Source organism: Aphanomyces astaci, assembly GCF_000520075.1.
Source record: "Aphanomyces astaci strain APO3 unplaced genomic scaffold supercont1.9, whole genome shotgun sequence".
NCBI classification, from domain to species: Eukaryota; Oomycota; class Saprolegniomycetes; order Saprolegniales; family Verrucalvaceae; genus Aphanomyces; species Aphanomyces astaci.
In genome coordinates this window covers 745,033-765,034 of record NW_009798272.1, presented here as the reverse complement: position 1 = coordinate 765,034, position 20,002 = coordinate 745,033, and the positions used below count along the sequence as shown (strand labels likewise).

At 48.5% G+C, this 20,002-nt stretch overlaps 9 protein-coding genes across 11 annotated transcripts; 4 read left to right on the top strand and 5 right to left on the bottom strand.

The window, feature by feature from the left end:
* Positions 1-425: 425 nt before the first annotated feature.
* On the bottom strand, positions 426-788 carry H257_05069 (hypothetical protein; the record flags this gene model as incomplete). Its single annotated transcript, XM_009829797.1, has 2 exons — positions 426-527; positions 609-788. The coding sequence occupies 2 exons, from the start codon at positions 786-788 to the stop codon at positions 426-428; spliced, it is 282 nt and encodes a 93-aa protein (XP_009828099.1).
* Positions 789-928: 140 nt separating this feature from the next.
* H257_05068 (hypothetical protein) lies at positions 929-2,175 on the bottom strand (the record flags this gene model as incomplete). Its single annotated transcript, XM_009829796.1, has 8 exons — positions 929-944; positions 1,012-1,124; positions 1,176-1,222; positions 1,275-1,417; positions 1,475-1,541; positions 1,595-1,666; positions 1,712-1,957; positions 2,020-2,175. Coding segments are annotated over 8 exons (858 nt in total), but the record flags the coding sequence as incomplete, so codon positions are not given.
* Positions 2,176-2,324: 149 nt separating this feature from the next.
* On the top strand, positions 2,325-4,285 carry H257_05067 (3-methyl-2-oxobutanoate hydroxymethyltransferase). Its single transcript, XM_009829795.1, has 12 exons — positions 2,325-2,529; positions 2,580-2,660; positions 2,722-2,775; positions 2,830-2,926; positions 2,971-3,025; positions 3,072-3,173; positions 3,231-3,274; positions 3,330-3,371; positions 3,428-3,505; positions 3,590-3,643; positions 3,811-3,933; positions 4,040-4,285. Exons 1-12 carry the CDS (start codon positions 2,330-2,332, stop codon positions 4,166-4,168), a joined length of 1,059 nt encoding a protein of 352 aa, XP_009828097.1. The 5' UTR covers positions 2,325-2,329; the 3' UTR covers positions 4,169-4,285.
* H257_05066 lies at positions 3,957-5,936 on the bottom strand. 2 transcript variants are annotated; one of them, XM_009829793.1, is made up of 8 exons: positions 5,785-5,936; positions 5,667-5,721; positions 5,557-5,614; positions 5,404-5,496; positions 5,190-5,311; positions 4,913-5,124; positions 4,310-4,860; positions 3,957-4,211 (listed from the first exon to the last, which is right to left on the bottom strand). In XM_009829793.1, the coding sequence occupies exons 1-8, from the start codon at positions 5,915-5,917 to the stop codon at positions 4,170-4,172; spliced, it is 1,266 nt and encodes a 421-aa protein (XP_009828095.1). In that variant the 5' UTR covers positions 5,918-5,936; the 3' UTR covers positions 3,957-4,169. The 2 variants fall into 2 exon arrangements, with proteins under 2 accessions (XP_009828095.1, XP_009828096.1); XM_009829794.1 differs by having other exon boundaries at positions 3,957-4,860.
* Positions 5,937-6,299: 363 nt separating this feature from the next.
* Positions 6,300-8,050, top strand: H257_05065 (arginase; the record flags this gene model as incomplete). The annotated part of the gene is made up of 7 exons (XM_009829792.1): positions 6,300-6,477; positions 6,527-6,628; positions 6,689-6,769; positions 6,827-7,165; positions 7,470-7,658; positions 7,796-7,860; positions 7,931-8,050. 7 exons carry the CDS (start codon positions 6,300-6,302, stop codon positions 8,048-8,050), a joined length of 1,074 nt encoding a protein of 357 aa, XP_009828094.1.
* Positions 8,051-8,175: 125 nt separating this feature from the next.
* Positions 8,176-8,865, bottom strand: H257_05064 (hypothetical protein; the record flags this gene model as incomplete). Its single annotated transcript, XM_009829791.1, has 4 exons — positions 8,176-8,286; positions 8,353-8,495; positions 8,548-8,700; positions 8,754-8,865. 4 exons carry the CDS (start codon positions 8,863-8,865, stop codon positions 8,176-8,178), a joined length of 519 nt encoding a protein of 172 aa, XP_009828093.1.
* Positions 8,866-8,932: 67 nt separating this feature from the next.
* On the top strand, positions 8,933-13,476 carry H257_05063 (hypothetical protein). The gene is made up of 15 exons (XM_009829790.1): positions 8,933-9,287; positions 9,355-9,486; positions 9,533-9,619; positions 9,743-9,847; positions 10,626-10,730; positions 10,781-10,945; positions 10,998-11,184; positions 11,240-11,432; positions 11,703-11,822; positions 11,874-11,964; positions 12,016-12,051; positions 12,115-12,248; positions 12,548-12,679; positions 12,877-13,008; positions 13,071-13,476. The coding sequence occupies exons 1-15, from the start codon at positions 8,958-8,960 to the stop codon at positions 13,315-13,317; spliced, it is 2,196 nt and encodes a 731-aa protein (XP_009828092.1). The 5' UTR covers positions 8,933-8,957; the 3' UTR covers positions 13,318-13,476.
* Positions 13,477-14,077: 601 nt separating this feature from the next.
* Positions 14,078-15,518, bottom strand: H257_05062 (calcium/proton exchanger). The gene has a single exon (XM_009829789.1). It carries the CDS (start codon positions 15,451-15,453, stop codon positions 14,176-14,178), a length of 1,278 nt encoding a protein of 425 aa, XP_009828091.1. The 5' UTR covers positions 15,454-15,518; the 3' UTR covers positions 14,078-14,175.
* A 753-nt stretch (positions 15,519-16,271) lies between these two features.
* H257_05061 lies at positions 16,272-19,892 on the top strand. 2 transcript variants are annotated; one of them, XM_009829787.1, is made up of 10 exons: positions 16,272-16,821; positions 16,881-16,945; positions 17,261-17,464; positions 17,520-17,614; positions 17,840-17,997; positions 18,116-18,292; positions 18,395-18,603; positions 19,205-19,382; positions 19,443-19,573; positions 19,657-19,892. In XM_009829787.1, the coding sequence occupies exons 1-10, from the start codon at positions 16,320-16,322 to the stop codon at positions 19,843-19,845; spliced, it is 1,908 nt and encodes a 635-aa protein (XP_009828089.1). In that variant the 5' UTR covers positions 16,272-16,319; the 3' UTR covers positions 19,846-19,892. The 2 variants fall into 2 exon arrangements, with proteins under 2 accessions (XP_009828089.1, XP_009828090.1); XM_009829788.1 differs by having other exon boundaries at positions 19,205-19,573.
* Positions 19,893-20,002: the final 110 nt, after the last annotated feature.

The window sequence follows — 20,002 nt, the reverse complement described above, 5'->3', positions numbered from 1 at the left end:
AATACCATAATTATAAATAACTAATACCTGCATTTATACTAAAAGCCCCACATAGAAGTATTAAGTAGAACGGTAGATGTTTTTTGGTAGAGTGGAAGGTGCATTCTTCGAAATACGTGGGAAATTGCAGATCAATGATCGGTTTGTCAAGAAGAGCTTTGCACCGTCCGTTGAGAACAAGGAGTGGCCAAGACGGCAACGAAGTCTTGCGTGCGATGAGTGCTCAGAACTAACATGTAAGCCCAGAATCAGGTTGCTAGGGTTTGTTATTAAATGCTCAATAAAGTTGACCAATGGCATCATTGGAATGTAATTTTGAGAGAGGCCATTGGTCGACTAGTAAATGCATGACAAGAGTTGGACCAATCAAAATTGTCATCGATCCGACGTTGTCGCATCGGTTCTGAAACCCCTTCTTGCCCCCATCAAGGTTGGTTCTTCCCATCTGTCATTTTCAAACTCGACAGCTTCTTCAGTATGGACTGCACCAACACGATCTGCGTGGGCGACATTCTATGCCCGATCGTCTACCAATCCCACCCCATGCATCGGTGCGCTGTATGTGGCGGCGGCTCATACTGCCATGAACATATTGGGATGCACTTCACCGCATACAACGAACGATGTCTGGTCTTCATGCCTTCCACCGCGGCAGCAAATGCATCCACATCATCCAGCACGAGTCGGCCCACCTCTACAGCGTCATCCCGCCGGTCCAGTGCCGACGAAATGGATTGGCACTTGGACGACTCGATGTACCAATGGTCGACTGTCCCCAGCCACACCATGGCGACACGCATGAATTACGACGTCACAAGCCATTGAAAGTGTCTCCGAACAAAGACCGGCGTCGATAACTGTTATATACTTACTGTACAATACACGATCATCTACTTTAGTTTATATCCATCTTCAAACTCGTTTGTGGCTATGGAGGATGCGGTCTAGGAACAAAACACGGTCAACACACATGTACAGTAAGTACATCGCATCATCCGACAGCGTATGTACATGCTAACACGGCAGCCCCAAACCCATTGTCGATGTTCACGACGCCGACGCCTGGAGAGCATGCGTTGAGCATGGTCAAGAGCGGCGCGAGTCCCCCAAAGGCCGCCCCATACCTATCAAGGACTCTCCCTTAATGCAACCTGGTGTAGGAATATGATGTTTACCCAACGCTGGTGGGTACTGCCACGATGGGTTTGCTGGTCAACCCCCCCTACATAGCCACCCATTCCAGGTATATATATATATGTCTGGCTCGTACGTACCACGACACCAGGCAACGCGCCGTCCATGCCGGCGACCACAATGATCGCGTCTGCATCTTGAATGGCTTGGCGATTCCGCAACAGCCGATGGAGGCCGGCAACGCCCACGTCGTAAATGCGCTGGACGTGGACACCCGCTAATTCTACGGCGCGGGGTCATATACCCAGTCAAGGAGGTGCGTGATGAAGCAGGGATGTACCTAGCGTCACGGCGGCTTCTTCCGCGACGGGTAGGTCCGACGTGCCCGCACACAGGACACACACCACCTACACACGTATTCGACAACGAGAATGATGTCTAACCTAACAACGTTCGGTACCTGGGAGGTCGCTGGAGTGGTGGGCTTGGGGTGCAAAGAGAGCACGCGGGCTGTGGGGAAGTAGTGGATGTCCTGGATGATGATGATTGTCATGTTTTCTGGCCGAAAGAGTAGTACCGTCAAATCCGCATGCGCCTTGACCAGAGCAGCGACATCTGCGCTCACACGGGTAGCCAGAACGATTTCGTTTGTCTTTTTCATCGCCACGAGGATGGTTGTCACTTGGTCCGTGGTCTTGCCTTCGCTATACACGACTTCAGGGAATCCCGTCCGCGCCGCGCGTTGCCCATCCAGCTTGGCAAAGTCTTCGAGAACGTCGTATTCCAATGCATTCCAGTCGTCCATAGCTTTCGACACTGACACCTATGTGCCGTCAGTTCAAGTGGTTCAACACATGTATGCGTGATTGAAGTCCCCAGCTATACCTTGCCGGTTGCGACAGCATCGAAGATCTTGCGCAGACTAGACGATTGGCCATCGACCTGTGATGAATACATCGCTGTACGAATGGGAGTACGTAATCGTGGCATGCCGCGGGCGGAGCGACGGGCGAGGACGGCGCAGGCTTTCGGCAGCACCATCATGTGGAGATTGCCCTTGGATCGCAAAATGCTGAGATATCCGGATAAGGTGGATTGTTTACGTTGACGTTTGCTGCGGTGGTACATCGACATAATCAATGTTATCCGGATGATGTTGACCCTGTTAGTTACCACACACATTTTGAACAGGCCCATGTTCCATCGGCGCCTGTTGTCGTCCTCATCGCAGCTCGCCACAGTGGCGAAGAGCTTTAGCGACGTCCCGCGCTTCGATCCTGTGGCCCAGCGGACGCTGAAGCTGCTGGAGAGGAAGAAGGTCACGACGTTGGATGTAGGCATTCTCAAAGCCAAGAACAAACCCATCACGATGGTCACGGCCTACGACTACCCTTCGTACGATACACACAGCCACCATGAGACCTGAACATCCACGCGGTATGTAGGGCCGTGCACGTCGACTTGGCTGGCTTTGACATTCTCTTGGTCGGGGATTCTGTCGGCATGGTCGAGTTAGGCATGGACACGTACGCCAGCCACAATAATCTCTCCCTCGTCATACCGAGCTTACCCCGCCCGCCCTTGTAGAACCATTCCGGTGACTCTAGATGACATCATTTACCACTCCAAAGCTGTGTGCAGGTCAGTTGTCGACACGTCATAGTGTGCATATCGATTATTCCCTTGGTCATGTAGAGGTGCGTCTCGTCCGCTGATTGTGGGCGACATGCCGTTCGGAACGTGTGAAGGCGACCCGTACGAAGCATTGAAGAACGCTCAGAGACTGATGAAGGCACGTTTCTGTGACGCGGTGTTGGTACTGAGTGAACGTTGTAGGAAGGCGGAGTGGACTGCGTCAAGATTGAAGGCGGCGTCGAACGGGCAAATACCAGTCCGCGATCTGTCCGTGTCACAGTTTAGGCTCATGCAAAGTGTAGTTCGAATGCTGGTGCAAGGTGGCATTGCCGTGATGGGCCACGTGGGGCTGCGACCCCAAGCCATCAGTGTCTTGGGCGGGTTTCGGGCGCAAGGACGAACAGGTACGACTCGTCTTGCAATGTCAACGAAGTCCTTCTCTCATGCATGTTTGAGTGTAGCCAAACAAGCAGACCAGATCATTCAAGACGCGCTTGCTGTGCAGGTACAATTGAAGACTTGATATTGAAAAGTTGTCCAATTTAACTCAATGTAAATAGAAAGCTGGGGCGTTTGCAGTCGTCTTGGAATGTGTTCCTTCGGTAACAAGGCTATATCTATGTCAGTCAGCATTCATGAGTTTCCACAACGTGTGTAGGTTGTAGCCAAAGCCGTGACAGATATTTTGACCGTGCCAACCATCGGCATTGGGGCTGGACCTCACACCAGTGGCCAAGTATATATATATATATATATATATATATATATATATGGTTTTTTCCTATTTGTATGCGTGATCGCATTATACTCTACTCGATAGGTGTTGGTATTCCACGACTTTTTGGGCATGCTGCAACATCCTCATCACGCACAGGTAGGTGGTACTCACATCGAAATCAATGTCCAGTGTAATTATGGTTCATATCTTTGAAGAAATCAAAGATCTATCTGCAGCACAAGCAAGCATATATATGATTGATAATTTTCAGCCATGTGATAATATATATATATATTTGTAATGATTTGCAATGATGACTGTAGCACGTGCCAAAGTTTTGTAAAAAATACGCCGACGTGGGCGAACGCATTCGACAAGGCCTCGAAGACTTTCGAGAAGATGTCGAGAACCAACGGTTCCCGTCCGAAGAATATGCTCCGTACAAGGTAATAATGAATATATATGCAACTACCCTCGAAGTACAATTCTAGTATATATATATATATATATATTCCTCATGCGTTTTGATGCGTTTTTCTTTGAAATTAATAGATGTCGCAAGATGAACAGCGCAAACTCCAAGGTCTGGTCGCTACAAAGTACGCTAAATCAACAGACGACGACGACGACGACCTAGGAGGCGGCGGCGACGGGGGGTTTGGCGTGTCCAAAGTGTACTAGCTTACGCCGACTTCTTCTTCTCCAGTCGTTCAGAGTGCCGGGTCTAACGTTACCAGATATGATGATGGCCCATATATATAACACCAAGTAGTAAAACCCATGCGACGACGAAACACATCATCACTTGGAAATGGAACGTACGGGGGCTAGCGTGGGTTTCTTGCGCCTGGACTTGGCAGATGGTGGCGTGGGGTGGCTTGCTGTGACGTGGGATGCAATGTTGTGGGCATGCGACACGGAAGGAGCTGCGACGCTGACGGGGCTGGGGGGGGTTGTATCTGCACGGGGCTGCGCATGTGTGTCGTGGCTTACTCGGTCGCTATCTGCAGAAACGGACTCGATGCAACTACGCGACGAGGTCGTTGTAGCTGTGACATCGCGGCGGGTGTCGTGACTTGTGTGGGGAATGAACGTCACTTCGTCCTCGTCGTCGAAACGTTGGTCACACACTCGGGGGGTATGCACGACTGGCGGCGTGTGTTTGGCTCCATGAGACCGGCGACTTCGCGCGACCCACCACGCAATCAACACGGCAACCACCGTCACAGATATGAGGACTGCTGCTGCGACAGAGTTCGAGGACCGAATCGTTTCAGGGGCGAGCAACACGACGCAGGTGGGGGCGCTGGTACGAGTCACGACCATGCCATGGCCCAGCCGGCCAATCAGAGCTTGCGGGGTGAACTCGACGCCTGGATCCAACTCACTGTTTGAATCACAAAAGGGGGGCGAAGTGGGACTTACCTGGAAACTGCCACTTGCCGTCTAGGTACTCTTTCCAGTGCTGCCCATCGGCTGCGATCGGGCTCGTGTGGGTTTCAAAGAGAAACACAAACACAGTGGGCAGCGTGTCCAGGAGTCCACTGGTCGTCTCTTGGGTAGAGTCGTCCTTGGTTGTGGCTACTTTGCCACTTAGAGGCAACAAGAACACGTCTAGCACAGGCAGCCACGCTTGCCTAGATACGAATAATCATAGCGTTGTTGCGTTGTTGAATATAATGCAGCGGAGGAGGTTTCGTACGGAACAAGATGGAGGTTTTCCAGGACGAGCATGTTGCGGCGAGGACACCGCTTGACCAGATTCACGAGGGTCGCGTGGATGGCGGCATGCGCGGCCTTCTTGGACGCCATCGACTGGATAACCTACCAGCATTTCGATTTGGTGAGGTCGGTCGGTCGGTCGTTCATTCTTTGTTCGTAAGTTCGCTGATTCGTTCGCGAATATGGACAAATACCTCATGGATGTCAAGGCGAAACACACGATCTGTCGCCGCGGAGCCATGGCCAAAGAACGTGGCCGCTAGGATCTCGGAAGAGCGATGGAGAAGCTATGGCAACTCGACATGGTGAAGTGTTGGTTGCATGGGGAGGGTGGTCGCTTCTCCTACCTCCGTCGAATTGGCAAACAATACTATGGACAATGGAGTTTTTCTATCATAGTCGAGTCTACAGCACACATCATAAGCATGGAAGTTTGCGTCAAGCTATCCATGCATACTCATGTGAAACGATAGCGTCGGCCAGATTCGACCCCAAGTGCGCCAGGCAGCTACCTACACCAAGCCGTCAGTCAGCGTGGAGTTCATCAGCGATAACGAGGGCCTCAACTTACGTACCCAGTTCATCCACCCTGTCTGCTAATGCATTTCCCGACTTGTATGCAGAACAAGAGTCTGCGGATACAGCACCTCCCCATGCAAGCAAGCTCATCGCCAGCAGTACCATCGACTGCCGCCACCTCCCGGGCATTATACTAGCTTGGCGTTCGGGTGAAATATTCGTTGGGACTGTCCAAGGTGCCGACATCTTTTAAGCCAATCGTATTGCTTGTAGAGCTAAATCTTTTCAGCCAATCATATCGCCTTCGTATCAGAATCAGCGAATCGGATTCCTGGGCATGTCCCATAAATTACAGGGTTTTCATTGGATATAAATGGTAACCAATGTCATGTTTACAGCCAATCATATCAATTTATCCAGGCAGTAGGATGCACTTTTAGCAGATTCAACATGCCCTGCGTTTTGATTGGCCAGCCACTTCGTCAACGTTAAGCCTGGATGCCAATCGTGGTCGGGTATTTCTGGAAACCTCCGGTCGACGACACCCACGCTTCACTCTCCACCCATCCTCATGTCGCTCATCCGCACCGTACTTCCTCGCGCCAAGGCCGCCTTTGCGCGCCGAGGTGTTCACAACTCCCGTGGCCTCCTCTGGGACGAGATCCGCAACCAGAACCACCCTGGCGACCACACGAACCCCGTGCTGTCGACGCCGCAGACGGTGTCCGTGATCGGCGCACCCATGACCCGTACGCTTGTCATCATTTCTTCGACATCTCATCGCGATTGATGGAATAGATGGACAACCTCTCTTGGGCACGGACTTTGGTCCTGATTTGCTTCGCAACGGCGGTCTTCACAACGTCATCACGGATTTGGGGTGGTGCGTCGAGGAAACGGGTACGGTGTCCATGATGAGCATGTCCACATGACGTTCAATAACACTTACGATCGTCGTAGGCAACCTCAACTTTCGCGCTCCGTCTGCGGGTGACCCTCAAATCGATCCCAGCTACGGCCGTGCCAAGCGCTCGTTCGCCGGTAAGGGTGTCCATTGAATCCCTTTCAAGCCTCCTCATCGCTCTTGAATGCTTCTAGTCGGAAGCGGCTTGAAGCAGATCGCCGACGTGGTCGAAAAGAAGGCGTCGGAAGGCAAGTTCTGCCTCGTGCTCGGGGGCGACCACACGATTGGCGCGGGGTCGCTCGCCGGCATCCTCAAAGTGCACCCAGACGCAGGCATCATTTGGGTGGATGCGCACGCCGACATCAACACGCCACAAACGACTGAGAGCGGCAACATGCACGGCATGCCCATCTCGTTCCTGATGCAAGGCCTCGCCGACCCCGCGCGCGTCCCTGGATTTGAATGGCTCGTGGACGGACCGATCCTCAAGCCCGAGCAATTGGTGTACATTGGGCTGCGTGATGTGGACAGTGGTATGTCACATGTATATATATCAGGTGGTGACGTGATCGGCTGTATGTGTGTGCGAGAGTGATGGTCCAACTTTGTTGAGATTTTACCCAAAATCGATCGATTTTGGTTTTTTTGTGTACTTTTAAAAGTTGTCTTGTGGTGATTGGAATCACACGAATTCAAGTCACACACACTAATTCCATGTTGGTTTCCTGCAATCTGATTGGCTCAACATATATCTGCCGATGCTTTGGTTCATGTCGATCGATATTCATTCTCCCCATATCGCTCCAGAAGATATAAACATCACCATCATATTCCTAGGCGAGCGCCGAATTATCAAGGAACTCGGGATCAAAGCATTCTCTATGCAATCTGTCGACAAGTACGGAATCGGCAAGACCATGGAGATGGCGCTGGACCACTTGTGCGGCAAGCAAGCGCGGCCTCTGCACATGAGCTACGACATTGACGCCGTCGATCCCGTGGACGCGCCATCCACCGGCACCCGAGGTACTGTACACGTTTGGTTTATATCGCAAGTGGAAGTTATAGAGGCGTGTTGCTTGCGTCTTACTGGATGTGACGCTGTTGTTTTGCTGCAATATGGATATCCATGAACGATGTCACATGTGTGTGTGGTGTTGTAGTGCGTGGAGGATTGACGTGGCGTGAAGCCAACTACGTGGCAGAAGCGGTGGCCGAGTCCAACATGGTACATACATATACATACTGGGAAGCGAAACGAATGGATATATATATATATACTAACGCGCCATGATTAGTTGGTCGGGCTAGACATGGTCGAAGTGAACCCGTCGTTGGCTCCTGGCAAGGGCGCGGCCATCACGGTGGACATGGCGCTGTTGCTGATCGGGTCGGCGTTGGGCAACCGAATCCTTTAACTAACCAACTCGTTCTCTTCCGTTGTTGAGTCTGGAACAGCAGCCTTGGAGACGACGAGCACGGTCGTGTCTTGCTGCAGAAGGGCGTTGACGAATGTGAGAACAGCGGCGGCATCGGCAAAGGGCTATGTACATGGGGAAAGGTTCATTCGTGATGGCAGTAGTGCGTGCATGCGTTGTTCTTGTACCAAGGGAGCGGGGAGCTTGGAATCGAGATTGTAATACACACCATGCACCTAATATACAGTACACACAGACTCGTATGAGGCGATGGTGATGCAGACACGAGCCGCCCGGGTGACCTGCCGAATGGTAAACCAGTGGCGAGACTGCCATAGCCCCATCATGCTGCTGCTGGGGACGTTGCAGAGAAGTCCATCCACGGCGACGACCAAGTCAATCGTGTCCGTCGCCTTGCGTCGGTCAAAGTAGCATGTCGAATATCCTGCCAAGGCTTTGAGGGCAAGTGGTCCGAATGGAATTATGAATGAACGCACCGTGGCGAAGAAGGGCCGCTATCAATACTTCCACGCCATAGTTGCCGATTCCGAGAACGGTTTGGTGCGGATTGAAGCTCCACCTAGCATCGTTCTGCACCTGTACGAGGGACCTTGCGATGGTGTCGAAATCGCTCACGTCGAAGGCCTTGCCTACGACAGGGAATGTAAGCGTGACTTGGTACATCGTCGGGAAAGAAGGGTACGCTGAAGCATGTTGTTGACGGAATGTAGCCCGCAACGCATGAGCGTTTGCTTCTCGTGGTATACGCCCGCGGGTATCGTCGCTCCTTCGGCGGCGATGTTTGCGTCGGTCATACTGTAGTTGTCGATTTTCGATTTAAATCCTGCAATTTTTTCACAAAATATACATAATATTTGTGCATCTTGAACGAAATTTCGCACTCATCATGGCGTACCGGAGCTCGACGTCCGGCATGTGGGTGCCAGGCGTGAAGAAAGCTCAAATGTCCGACCGCGGAGAGGAGCAACTGCCTCCAGTCGTATCTGTCTCCAGCTTACCCATCGAAGTACGGGAGAAGGAGATCCTGTATGCCGTGGAAACGTCGTCGGTGGTGATCTTGGCCGGCGAGACCGGGAGCGGCAAGACCACTCAAACGCCACAGTACCTGTATCGCGCCAAGTTTGGCAAGATTGCCGTCACGCAGCCTCGCCGAATCGCCGCCATCACGGTGGCGGAACGTGTGGCCTCTGAAATGGGCGTTCGTATTGGCGGCGAGGTGCGCAATCAAATTCGCCCCGTTCCCATGCTCTCAACACCCCAATCACATGATGCTTTTGGGGTAGGTTGGGTACGCAGTCCGCTTCGAGGAGAAGTGGGACCCGGAGCGCACGGGCATCAAGTTCCTCACGGATGGGATGCTCGTGCGCGAGACGATGCTCGATCCGTTGCTGTCCCATTACAACGTCATCATGCTGGTACGACATCCCATGCCCATGTAGTGTCCTACCGCATTCCTTGTAGGACGAAGCCCACGAACGCAATTTGGAAACGGACATTTTGCTCGGGTTAATCAAGAAAATCCTGAAAAAGCGGCCGGACTTGCGCGTGGTACGTACAGTTCGTTCGTAGATAATTAATAAATGAATCTATTCATTTATTAATTTTACGATATAATAAATGATATATTCATTTTACGATATAATAAATAAATCATTTCATTTATTATATTAGATTGTGGCGTCGGCAACCCTCCACGTTGAGTCGTTTGTCCGGTTCTTCTCGTCCGTCAAGCACGACGCCAATGTCAAGCAACCGGTCGTGTCCATTGCCGTGCAGGTATTCATAGCAGCATTGAATACTACTACTAATTTTATATTTTTAAGAAATGTCATATTGTCCTCTAAAACGAGCTAAAATTTATCGATTGGTTGGACTGAATTCTATATGTACAAAAAATTCACACTAATTTCAGTCAAACTCGAATCCGACGTTTGAATGGTTGACGAGGGAATTTGATTGGCCGATTGATTTGTGTTGTGTGGGTTTTGATTGGTCAATTGATTATTGTATGCCGATTTGGTGCTGCCATTCATTCGATTGAGAGCGATACCTACCCCCACGTGCCCAGTTAAACACTGGATTTGGAGTGGATTGTTGTTATTGTGAATATTGAAAATTCGCTATAAACTTCCAAAATTCGCTATAAACTTCCAAAATTCGCCTGGTTTGTCGAATCAATATTGAATCACGCTGGATTTCTGATTGGTTGAATATACGTGTCTTTTCTGCAAGAGCCAATCAAAGTCACTCAAAAATGGATTAGCCAATCGCGTCGATGCGTGATTCGATTCGACGGGGTCTGGAAATTCGTATCAAATCCACAATATTTGCTATAAACTTTTAAAATTCGCTTGGTTTGTCGAATCAATATTAAATCTCGCTCGAGTTCTGGCTGACTATACTTGTCGTTTCTGTACGAGCCAATCAATCAAATTCACTCAAATTTGGATTAGCCAATAGCGTCGATTCGTGATTTGATTCGAGACCATTCGATTGAACGGAGTCTGGAAATCCGTATCGAATATACCACAATAACCTACCGCGTGATTTGTAGGGCCGTCAGTTCCCCGTCGATGTTTTGTACTTGCAGGAACCGGCAGCGAATTTCGAACAGAAAGCCATCGACACGGTGTTAGCCATCCACGAGCGCGAAGCCCCAGTAAAGAGAGATACATCCGTTATGTTGGCCCAAGTGTAAATGAATGGTAGGGCGACATATTGGTGTTTTTGCCTGGGCAAGACGAGATTGACCACGTCGTCCAGCGGTTGAGTCAGATGGCCAGTCGCACGCTGCTCCCGCTTGCGTTCTACGGGTCGCTTCCTGTGCACGTCCAACAAGCCGTGTTCGAGCTACCTCCGCCGCACATCCGCAAGGTCCGTCGTTAAGCTACCCTCTTCAAACTTCACAGGATCGCATTTGTCGTAGGTGATTGTGGCCACAACGATCGCCGAGACGTCGGTGACGATCCCGGGAGTCGTGTATGTCGTCGACTCGTGCTTTGTGAAACTACCGTTCTACAACCCTCTCACCGGCATCGAAGCCCTCGTGACCACGGTCGAGTCCAAAGCCGCCGCCAAGCAACGCGCCGGCCGCGCCGGACGGATGCGTCCTGGTCTGTTAGCTCTGTCGGCGCACCCTGTAGCTTCACACGTACTGTATGTACGTAGGCAAGTGCTTTCGACTGGTAACCGAAGCCACGTACCGCAAGAGCTTCCAAAAGCACACGATTCCTCAGATTCAGCGCACCAACTTGGCGCCGATTGTGCTGCATTTGCTCAGCATGGGCATTCAGGACATTGTGCACTTTGACTTTTTGTCGCCGCCGACGCCGGAAGCGTTGATTCGGGCGTTGGAAGTGCTGTACGTGTGTCCACATTGGTTTCTCGATTGATTGTATATAGTACTAGTAGTTATATTTGATACTATCATAAACTGTAGTAGTAATACGGACTCGATTTGTAGATCTATATGTATATTCGGTACTAGTACTCATTTGATAATGTGTATCTATCTATATATATATGTATTAGGTACTACTCAAATTTGACAATCTATATATATATATATGCATATATATTAGGTACTACTCAAATCTGATAATCAATATATATATATATGTATATCAATTAGGTACTCGTTGGGAGCCATCTCCAAGGACTGCCAATTGGTCGAGCCATTGGGGGCCCACATGGCAGAATTCCCCGTCGACCCGTTCATGTCCAAGATGTTGCTGTCGTCGTTCGAGTTTGGGTACGACTTATTAAAAGAGATGGAAATTGCTAAGCAGCGACATGTGTGTAGATGCACCGAAGAAGCGTTGACGATCGCGAGCATGTTGAGTGTGGACGATATCTTCATCCATCCACGATCGTCCAAAGAACGGCAGCTCAAGGTACTTGGTATCCCAGAAATATATATATATGAAGAATTATTACGAGAGTAGGTGAAAGAAGCAGTGGCTGGCTTTGCCCATCAGCAAGTACGTATAACTTAATTTGGACATTCATGCAAGTGAAATATTCACAGCGACCGAAACTACTAGGGCGACCATGTCACGTACTTGCACATTTACAAGGAATTTTTGGAAAACGACCTCAGTCGGTCGTGGTGCGACGAGCATTGCTTGCACCACCGCATCTTGATGCGGGCGACGGAAATTCGAAAACAATTGCATCGGTACGTATATATATATATATATATTATTGATTTGGTATGAATTTCCAGACCCCGTTCGATCGAATCACGCCGACCATACTGATCACGAATCGCTCCCATTGGTCAATCTGAAAGTACTTGTCGCTGATTGGCTACTTTTTTTTTTTCACTTTATACTTCGTCCTCTCTGTGGATTGGGGGGCGTGATTTTTGATCGGTTTCATGAATCGCGCAAAAATATAAATTTATCCGTTCCGTCTTATTGTGATTTGTTGGATACGAATGATAAATATATAACTATTTCTACTACATGTCCATAGATATGTGAAGCGGTTTGCAACGGCAGACAGGACGATTCAAAGCTGTGGCGACAACATTCAACCAGTCCTCCAATGTATCGTGGCGGGGTACTTTGCCAACGCGGCCAAATTGCACGGAAGCAGCACGTACAGGTAATAAATATTATATTTCGATATCTACTGGAAAACAACAACGTACAATATCAATTTGGATTCATAGATATAAAAAATAATATCACTGTCTTGCGTTTCCTCTCTAGAATGATTTAAGTATTGTTTTGAGCAACATATATATATTTGTAATATTGTTATTAATACCTTATCCTGGCATGATGTATTCTTTCAACTAGAACGATCAAGGATGGTCGCATTGTGCATGTGCACCCGACGTCCGTGTTGAATTCGTTCATTCGGTCGCCAGAGTGGGTCTTGTACCATCAAAGCGTGCTCACGGACAAGGAATATGTCCGGGAAATCTCGAGGTAAATCATCTCTTATTTAAAACAAATAGTTAATTAAAATGAATGGCTAACACTGGCGCTAGCATTGACCCGCGATGGTTGGTGACGGCTGCCCCCGAGTATTACCTTTGCAAAGACGTGAGTGCGGTCGTGTCTGGCAGTTCGGGGGCCGTGGGACTGCCCAAAGCTCCGCCTTCGACCGCGGCGGCGACGGACGCCAGCGGTCGCATCTTGTTTCGCCGCCCGACGACTCAAGCCACAGACAGCAAGAAACCAAAGATGCCTGTGCATATTGGCAAGAGCAAAGGCGGTCTTCGATCGCAGTTTTAACCCCCGATCGAGACAACGTCAAATAAGTATCAACAAGTCGCTTCGACTCCAACTCTACTCACTTGACAGCACTACAAGCGAGAATTGAACTTTAAAGTGAAGTATTCGAGTGCTAAGTAAGGTATAGCCCGTCTTCGTAGGTGGCTACGATTGTACTCGATCTTCTTGAGTGTGTTCTACTCAATATATATTCCGGTATGAATCGCCCAACTATCTCCACACGTTCGAAATATTATATACTAGTAGTATTAGTTTACCAATATATATGGGTGAGCTAAAATGAAAAGTATGAGTGGATGATCATAAGATTGATTGATGTTGTAACGTTACTATTAATAGTAATATATTATTACTATTAAAATGAAAAGTATGAGTGGATGATCATAAGATTGATTGATGTTGTAACGTTACTATTAATAGTAATATATTATTACTATTAATAGTAACGTTACAACATCAATCAATCTTATGATCATCCACTCATACTTTTCATTTTAGCCAATCATATGACTTTGTTCGATTTGGTGGCGATTACATTTGGGTACTCCCATTTCGAATCGAATGAACATTAATATTGTGAATTCGCTATAAACCTTTTTAAAATTCGTGTTGTTTGTTTCACTATTGAATATCACTGGAGTTCTGATTGGTTGAATAAACTTGTCCTTCCAATCACATCCATTCAAAAATAGCGTCGATTCGTGATGCTTCGAGTCGATTCGGCGGGGTCGGCTGGAATTTTGTACCGATAAATCCACAATATAAAGTGCAAAAGGTCTTTTTTATTCCCTACGACGACCGCCACACGACGGACCGACCGGCCATTTTTAAAATGATTTTCTACCTGGTTATATGTGGTTAAATCGTGATTTCCAAGAGCGCGACGCCCACGAGGCAGTAGAGCACGATGAGCATGGCGCCTTCGAGCCAGTTGCTCTTGCCGTCGGCCACGACCACGTACACAATCACACTCGACACGACGTACGTCATGGCTTCGAACGCATTGAACGCGAGCGTCATGGGCTCGTTCATGAGCCACCCCGCGAGCACGCACACGGGCACGACGAACAGCGCGATCTGCGTTGCACTGCCGATGGCCACGCCCATGGCCAGCTCCATGTTGTTCTTGAGCGCGACCTTGATGGCCGTGATGTGCTCGACGGCGTTGCCGACGATGGGGAGGAGGATGATGCCTACGAACGGTTTGGGGATGTCGGCGTTGATGGTGAACCCGTCCACGGACGACACGAGGAACTCTGAAAAGATGGACACGAGCAGCGTCATGACGAGCAAGACGGCGACGGACCCTTGGAGCGACAGCTCCGGCTCCTCTTCGTCGTCGTCCCGCTCGGCAAGGATCACGCGGTGGGTCACGAGCTGGTACAGCATGAGAAGGATGTACATGAGGATCAAGAAGAGGGCAGAGATGTGAGAGAGGCCGAGCACGGCATCGTCGTTGTTGGTCAAGAGGGAAGGCCCGACGGTGGACGAAGGTTGGCTGTACTGGTAGTACGACGGCACCAACATGGCGAAACTCGACAGAAACAACAGCGACATGTTCACGGACGCGCTCTGGGCACTGAACTCGGACTCCTTCGCCCCGCCAATGTGCCCCGCGATGAAGCACGACCCGAGCACGAGCAGCATGTTGGACAACATGGACCCGATGAGCGAGCTTTGGACGAGCGCGACTTCGCCGTTCCGGAGGGCGAAGATCGCGATGATCACTTCCACGGCGTTGCCGAACGTAGCGTTGACGAGCCCACCGATCGTGTCACCTGCGTGGAAGGCGAGGGCTTCCGTGGCGTCGCCGAGCATGCTTGCCAACGGAAGCATGGTGAGGAAGTTCAACACAAACACGGCAATGTCGCCCCATTCCGCAAGGTAGGACCACACTGCGAACGGCGCAAACACCAGAAACAGGTTCACGTACGATCCCACGAGGATGTTCCACACCGAGTGGCCAAATGACGGTGGCGTTGCAGTCGTCGTGACGGGAAGGCCGTCGACGACAAAGGTGGCAGTGGAGGGGGACACTGTCGGGGTCGCTTCCAAAAGCCGCGTGGCCTCATCGACGCCATCTTCTTGCTCCATGCTGGGCGTCCGCAAGAACTTGGACGCTTGTCGCTTGATCATCCTCGTGAGCAACAACGACACGGCTTGAAATGGACGTTTTCCGCGAGCGGTCGGCGACGGGCCACGTTGGGTGCGAATTCCCTTAATTCTATTGAGTACACTGGATATTTTGCACTCCCCAATCAATCTAATCGCCTTGATTTTGTATTTCACGGCAATTGTACTTTATCAAGGGAATACAACACAGTAATGCCAGGTGAATCTCTCATCGTAAATGACAATGGTCCAAATGATTGGCTAAAATACTGTCGAATATAGAAAATACACATCATGGATTGGTGCATTGTTTGACCAAGCAATCATACCGTACGAACAACGAGCCCATTGCTACTTGTGTATTGTGGTAGGTATCCCTGAAGGTTAAACTCATTAGTACATGATACACACAGTTAGTAGCTGTTGTTAACTCATACTAGTACTACGTAGTAATGTAGTAGTAGTAGTTACTAGAGTCGAGACTGATGAGCAAATGAACCGAGGTGAAGCAAGTAAAGTACCGGTTGCACTGTATTGTGGATTCGATACTATGAATTTCCAGACCCCGTTGAATCTCGCCGCCGACTCGAATCACGAATCGACGCTATTGGCTAATCCAATTTTGAGTAGATTTGATTGATTGGCTCTTCCGCAAGTAGATTCAACCAATCAAAACTCCGGCTTGATTCGAATTTTGGAAGTTTACAGCGAATTCACAATACTGTAAATCAAATCGATTAAAATAAACTGAAAAACCAGGGTGAAATAAAAGTAAATAATAACTGAAATTGGCACAATAATTTACAAATTGTTTGATAAAATTCACAACCCACTTGGTGTAGAATACAGAAATCGAAGTTTGAACATTATCCTTGGAGCGAGTGCCCACGATGGACCACATTGCGTACCAAGGCAGCACCATCTATGACGCTGCTCTCAAGGGAAACTTTCCGCTAGTCGTCCTGTTGTGGGGTATGGTCGCAGCCCAGCAATCGAGTCCGTTCACGCCCGACGAGCACAACAACTCGATCGTCCATTTTGCTGCGGCAGGTGGCAACGTCGAAATCTTGCACTTCTTCGCGCAGCAGGCCATGCTCGTGAGCCCAAACGTCACGACCATCATGGATGCACTCAACAACAACGGTGAAACTCCACTCATTCGCGCGGCGCACGTCGGGAATTCCTTGGCGGTCAAAGTGCTCGTGGACATGGGTTGCAACATGATGCACCAAGACGCGAATGGGAACACTGCCGCTCATCACGCAGCACACGAAGGGCACTTGTGGACGCTGCATTACTTGCTGGAAGCGCAAGTGGTTACCGATACGGAGAGCGTTCGTGGCGGCCAATGCTGCATGAAGCGCGATGTTCTGCAATGGGCGTGCGAAGGAGGTACGCCCCCACGTCCATCTATCTCCATGCCATAGTAGAATCATTCGGTGTATGTGTAGGAAAAGAGCAAACGATAAACTACATCTTGAACCGAGGCCACAACCCCAACATTCCCGACATCGAGGTATTTGTATATAATGTCTTTCTTTTTCCCAATATTTGGACTTTTGTTCATATTCGCCAAATCTATCGATTGATTCATTGTACTGACTTTTGTAAAGATCGTCCAGTATCACACTAATTCCAATCACACACTAATTCGATGTTGAATTTTTCGAAGAGTGGGCTTTGATTGGCTAGTTGATTCATGAGTTTTGTGTTTTGATTGGTCGATTTTTTGATTCTCTGCCTTCGATTTGGTTATTCTGCTCATTGAGCACTCTAATTTCGAATCGAATCGAATGAACCAAGTACCATCCTCAATGGATTGGCATCGCAGGGTCGAACAGCTCTCCACCACGCCACGCTGGATGCAGACAAGGACTTGATCAAGAAACTCGTGTCGTATGGCGCCGAGACCAACGCGTCCGACGACCGCGGCCTCACGGCGCTCTCCACGGCCAACAACCTGGGCCGACACACGATCGTGAATATGCTTCTGCACACATCTCGTCTGTCCAATGACCTGAACCCGGTGCCCAAGGTTTGCTACTTAGTACGTGGCTAGTAGTGTACTAACAGTCATGGAATTGTACTAGTCGTTTGGCCACCGTCGACGCACAAGGCTTCACGTCATGGCACTGTATGCCGTCCTATGGGTCGCCTGTTTGAGTCTCAGCTACGTCGCGCCATGGTATGTTGTTTTCTCCACTTATTTTATTATATATATATTGCAAAAAGATATGGAATATATATTGCAAAGAAATAGGAATATATATTGCAAAAAGACATGCATTCATTGTTTGAAATGAACTTGTATATATTATATATTATATTATATATATAGAAGTATTATGAAATTCATGTATTTTTTTTGAGATTGTTAGAATTGGATCGAAACGACTGATGTGGGACTTAGGTATTTGTTCCTCCCGGGGCTGCTAGTGGCCATGGTTTTGTCCATGCGAAGCATGGCGAAGCGTAACCACAAACATTCCAAAGACCTCAAGACCAACATTCCGTTTCCGCCGCATGTCGCCCTCACGCTGGTGCGCCACACCCGCGGCTCGGTCTTTGGTAGGCAAAACACACACAATTATTCATGCAAATATCTCGTTCGATTGGATCGGTTGAACTTTATGTTTATATATTATTTTTTAAACGGTATTATCGTTTTAATATTATTGTTTTTCAGAAATCCAAGAAACTCAAGTCGAACTGCACCGTCTTCTGCAAGAAGAACGGCCGTTGCATCCCCTGGGGAAGGCCTGGCGGTGGTTAAAAGGGCAGCCGGAAGTGGCCATCGGACTCTGGCTCGGGTGGTTCATTGGGTTCTCCGCCTCTTTGGGCCATCGTGTGTACGTGGACATAGGTACCTACCTACCTACATTCCTACCTACCTACTTACGTACATTCTTCATCGTTTAGACGTGTTTATTTGTGTTTATAACACGTTCTACGTGGTATATTGTAGCTGCAGACACGTTGGGGTTTTGGAACGACCATGTTGTGGTTTTGGGGGTGTTGGTGTCGTTGGAATCGATTTGCATGGTCATGTGGATGGTCCTTATCACAGGGGATCCTGGCCAAGTCGCGACGGCCGATAAGGACTTTCCCGTGCTACTACAAAAAGCCGCCAACGGGTTTGATCCGCTCGAGCACTTGCACTGTATCACATGTTTGGTATGAAAAGACTTTCTACGATATACTGGTCTACGATGGTTCTTTAATGTTTTTTATCGTTTTGTAAGGGTGGTGGGTCTGGCTCACTTTTTCTGTCCAATTATATAGTTTTTTTAAACTTTTTTTTTTCATTTGGTAGTCATCATAGTTTCGACAGTCTGGATTAAAACAGGTTTCAAAAGACACTCGACGTCGATTCTCCGTTATGGCGGATTTTTTACGTGATATTTGGCCCCTAAAAGAAGAAGAATGCACCAATTGCTCCACATTTTGGATCGAGACAGCGAATTTATATACTATTGTTTGCCCCTTTGATTGCCAAACTATCATAGTTTTTGGCGTTGTTTTTTTTACATTTTTTATCGACGCACCTTGAATAATTCAATTTGGACTGTTTGAATTTGGGTATCGATATACATGTTTCATTTGGGTATGGATATATCTATCTATCTATACAGTACCTATATATTTATGTTATATATATATCTATATTTGTGTTATATATCTATATTTGTGTTATATATTTATATTTATGTTATATATCTATATCTATATTTGTGTTATATATCTATATTTTTATGTTATATATCAATATATCTAGGTGGCGAAACCAATCCGATCCAAACACTGTGCATCGTGTGGGATGTGCGTGGCTCGCATGGATCACCACTGCATCTGGATCAACACTTGCGTGGGGCTGCACAACCACCGGCTGTTTGTATTGTTTTTGATTGGGCACTGGGCCGTCTTGGCGCTGTATTTCACACTCGTTGTACTGTGTACGTCTATATATTCTGAAGAGTTTTTGTATCAAACAACTACTGAAATGTCTTGAATAGATCTCCAGTCCAAGCACTTGTATGTCGAGCAGTTGCTGCATACCGCCTTGCCTGAAGTGACCGTGGTGGGATGGGCACTGGTCAGTGGCTTGTTCCTTGCCAAGTTGCTGTGGGACCAACTCAAGGGCGTGGTATGTTAGTTGCCTTGTGTGCTAATGTTGTTATGGGTTGTCATGGTAGTTAGTATATTATTTCATGTGTGATTTCCTTGTAGATGCGCAATGTGACTGTGAACGAAGCCATCAACTGGAAGCGATACTCGTATCTAAACCGCGACGGGACGTTGGTGAATCCGTTTAATTTGGGCTGGCGAGCCAACGCAGCCGAGTTTTGGACTCGGTCCGTCGACTACTTGACTCTTATGACCGCCCCAGTTAAGACGACAACTCAACAGGATCAGTAATAACCCACCTCCACAAACTAATACAATGAATTCTCCTTCTATTGTAGTAATAACACACCTCCACAAACTAATACAATGAAATCTCCTACGTACATATCGATGGACTTGAGTGTTGCAGCTACTGTATACTGTACCGATAATGGTCACCGACTCATCC

Bases quoted from the DNA above. Each gene is read 5' to 3' on its own strand.
- H257_05067 (XM_009829795.1), top strand. From the start codon at position 2,330: ATGTTCCATCGGCGCCTGTTGTCGTCCTCATCGCAGCTCGCCACAGTG. The intron at 2,776-2,829 runs GTCAGTTGTCGA...TTGGTCATGTAG, and splicing joins CACTCCAAAGCTGTGTGCAG to AGGTGCGTCTCGTCCGCTGA. The intron at 3,934-4,039 runs GTAATAATGAAT...TGAAATTAATAG, and splicing joins AAGAATATGCTCCGTACAAG to ATGTCGCAAGATGAACAGCG.
- H257_05066 (XM_009829793.1), bottom strand. From the start codon at position 5,917: ATGCCCGGGAGGTGGCGGCAGTCGATGGTACTGCTGGCGATGAGCTTG. The intron at 5,312-5,403 runs GTATTTGTCCAT...AAATGCTGGTAG, and splicing joins TTCGCCTTGACATCCATGAG to GTTATCCAGTCGATGGCGTC. The intron at 4,861-4,912 runs GTAAGTCCCACT...AGTTGGATCCAG, and splicing joins CGGCAAGTGGCAGTTTCCAG to GCGTCGAGTTCACCCCGCAA.
- H257_05063 (XM_009829790.1), top strand. From the start codon at position 8,958: ATGGCGTACCGGAGCTCGACGTCCGGCATGTGGGTGCCAGGCGTGAAG. The intron at 9,487-9,532 runs GTACGACATCCC...CATTCCTTGTAG, and splicing joins ATTACAACGTCATCATGCTG to GACGAAGCCCACGAACGCAA. The intron at 12,680-12,876 runs GTAATAAATATT...TCTTTCAACTAG, and splicing joins CACGGAAGCAGCACGTACAG to AACGATCAAGGATGGTCGCA.
- H257_05062 (XM_009829789.1), bottom strand. From the start codon at position 15,453: ATGATCAAGCGACAAGCGTCCAAGTTCTTGCGGACGCCCAGCATGGAG.
- H257_05061 (XM_009829787.1), top strand. From the start codon at position 16,320: ATGGACCACATTGCGTACCAAGGCAGCACCATCTATGACGCTGCTCTC. The intron at 17,465-17,519 runs GTTTGCTACTTA...GAATTGTACTAG, and splicing joins ACCTGAACCCGGTGCCCAAG to TCGTTTGGCCACCGTCGACG. The intron at 17,998-18,115 runs GTAGGCAAAACA...ATTGTTTTTCAG, and splicing joins CACCCGCGGCTCGGTCTTTG to AAATCCAAGAAACTCAAGTC.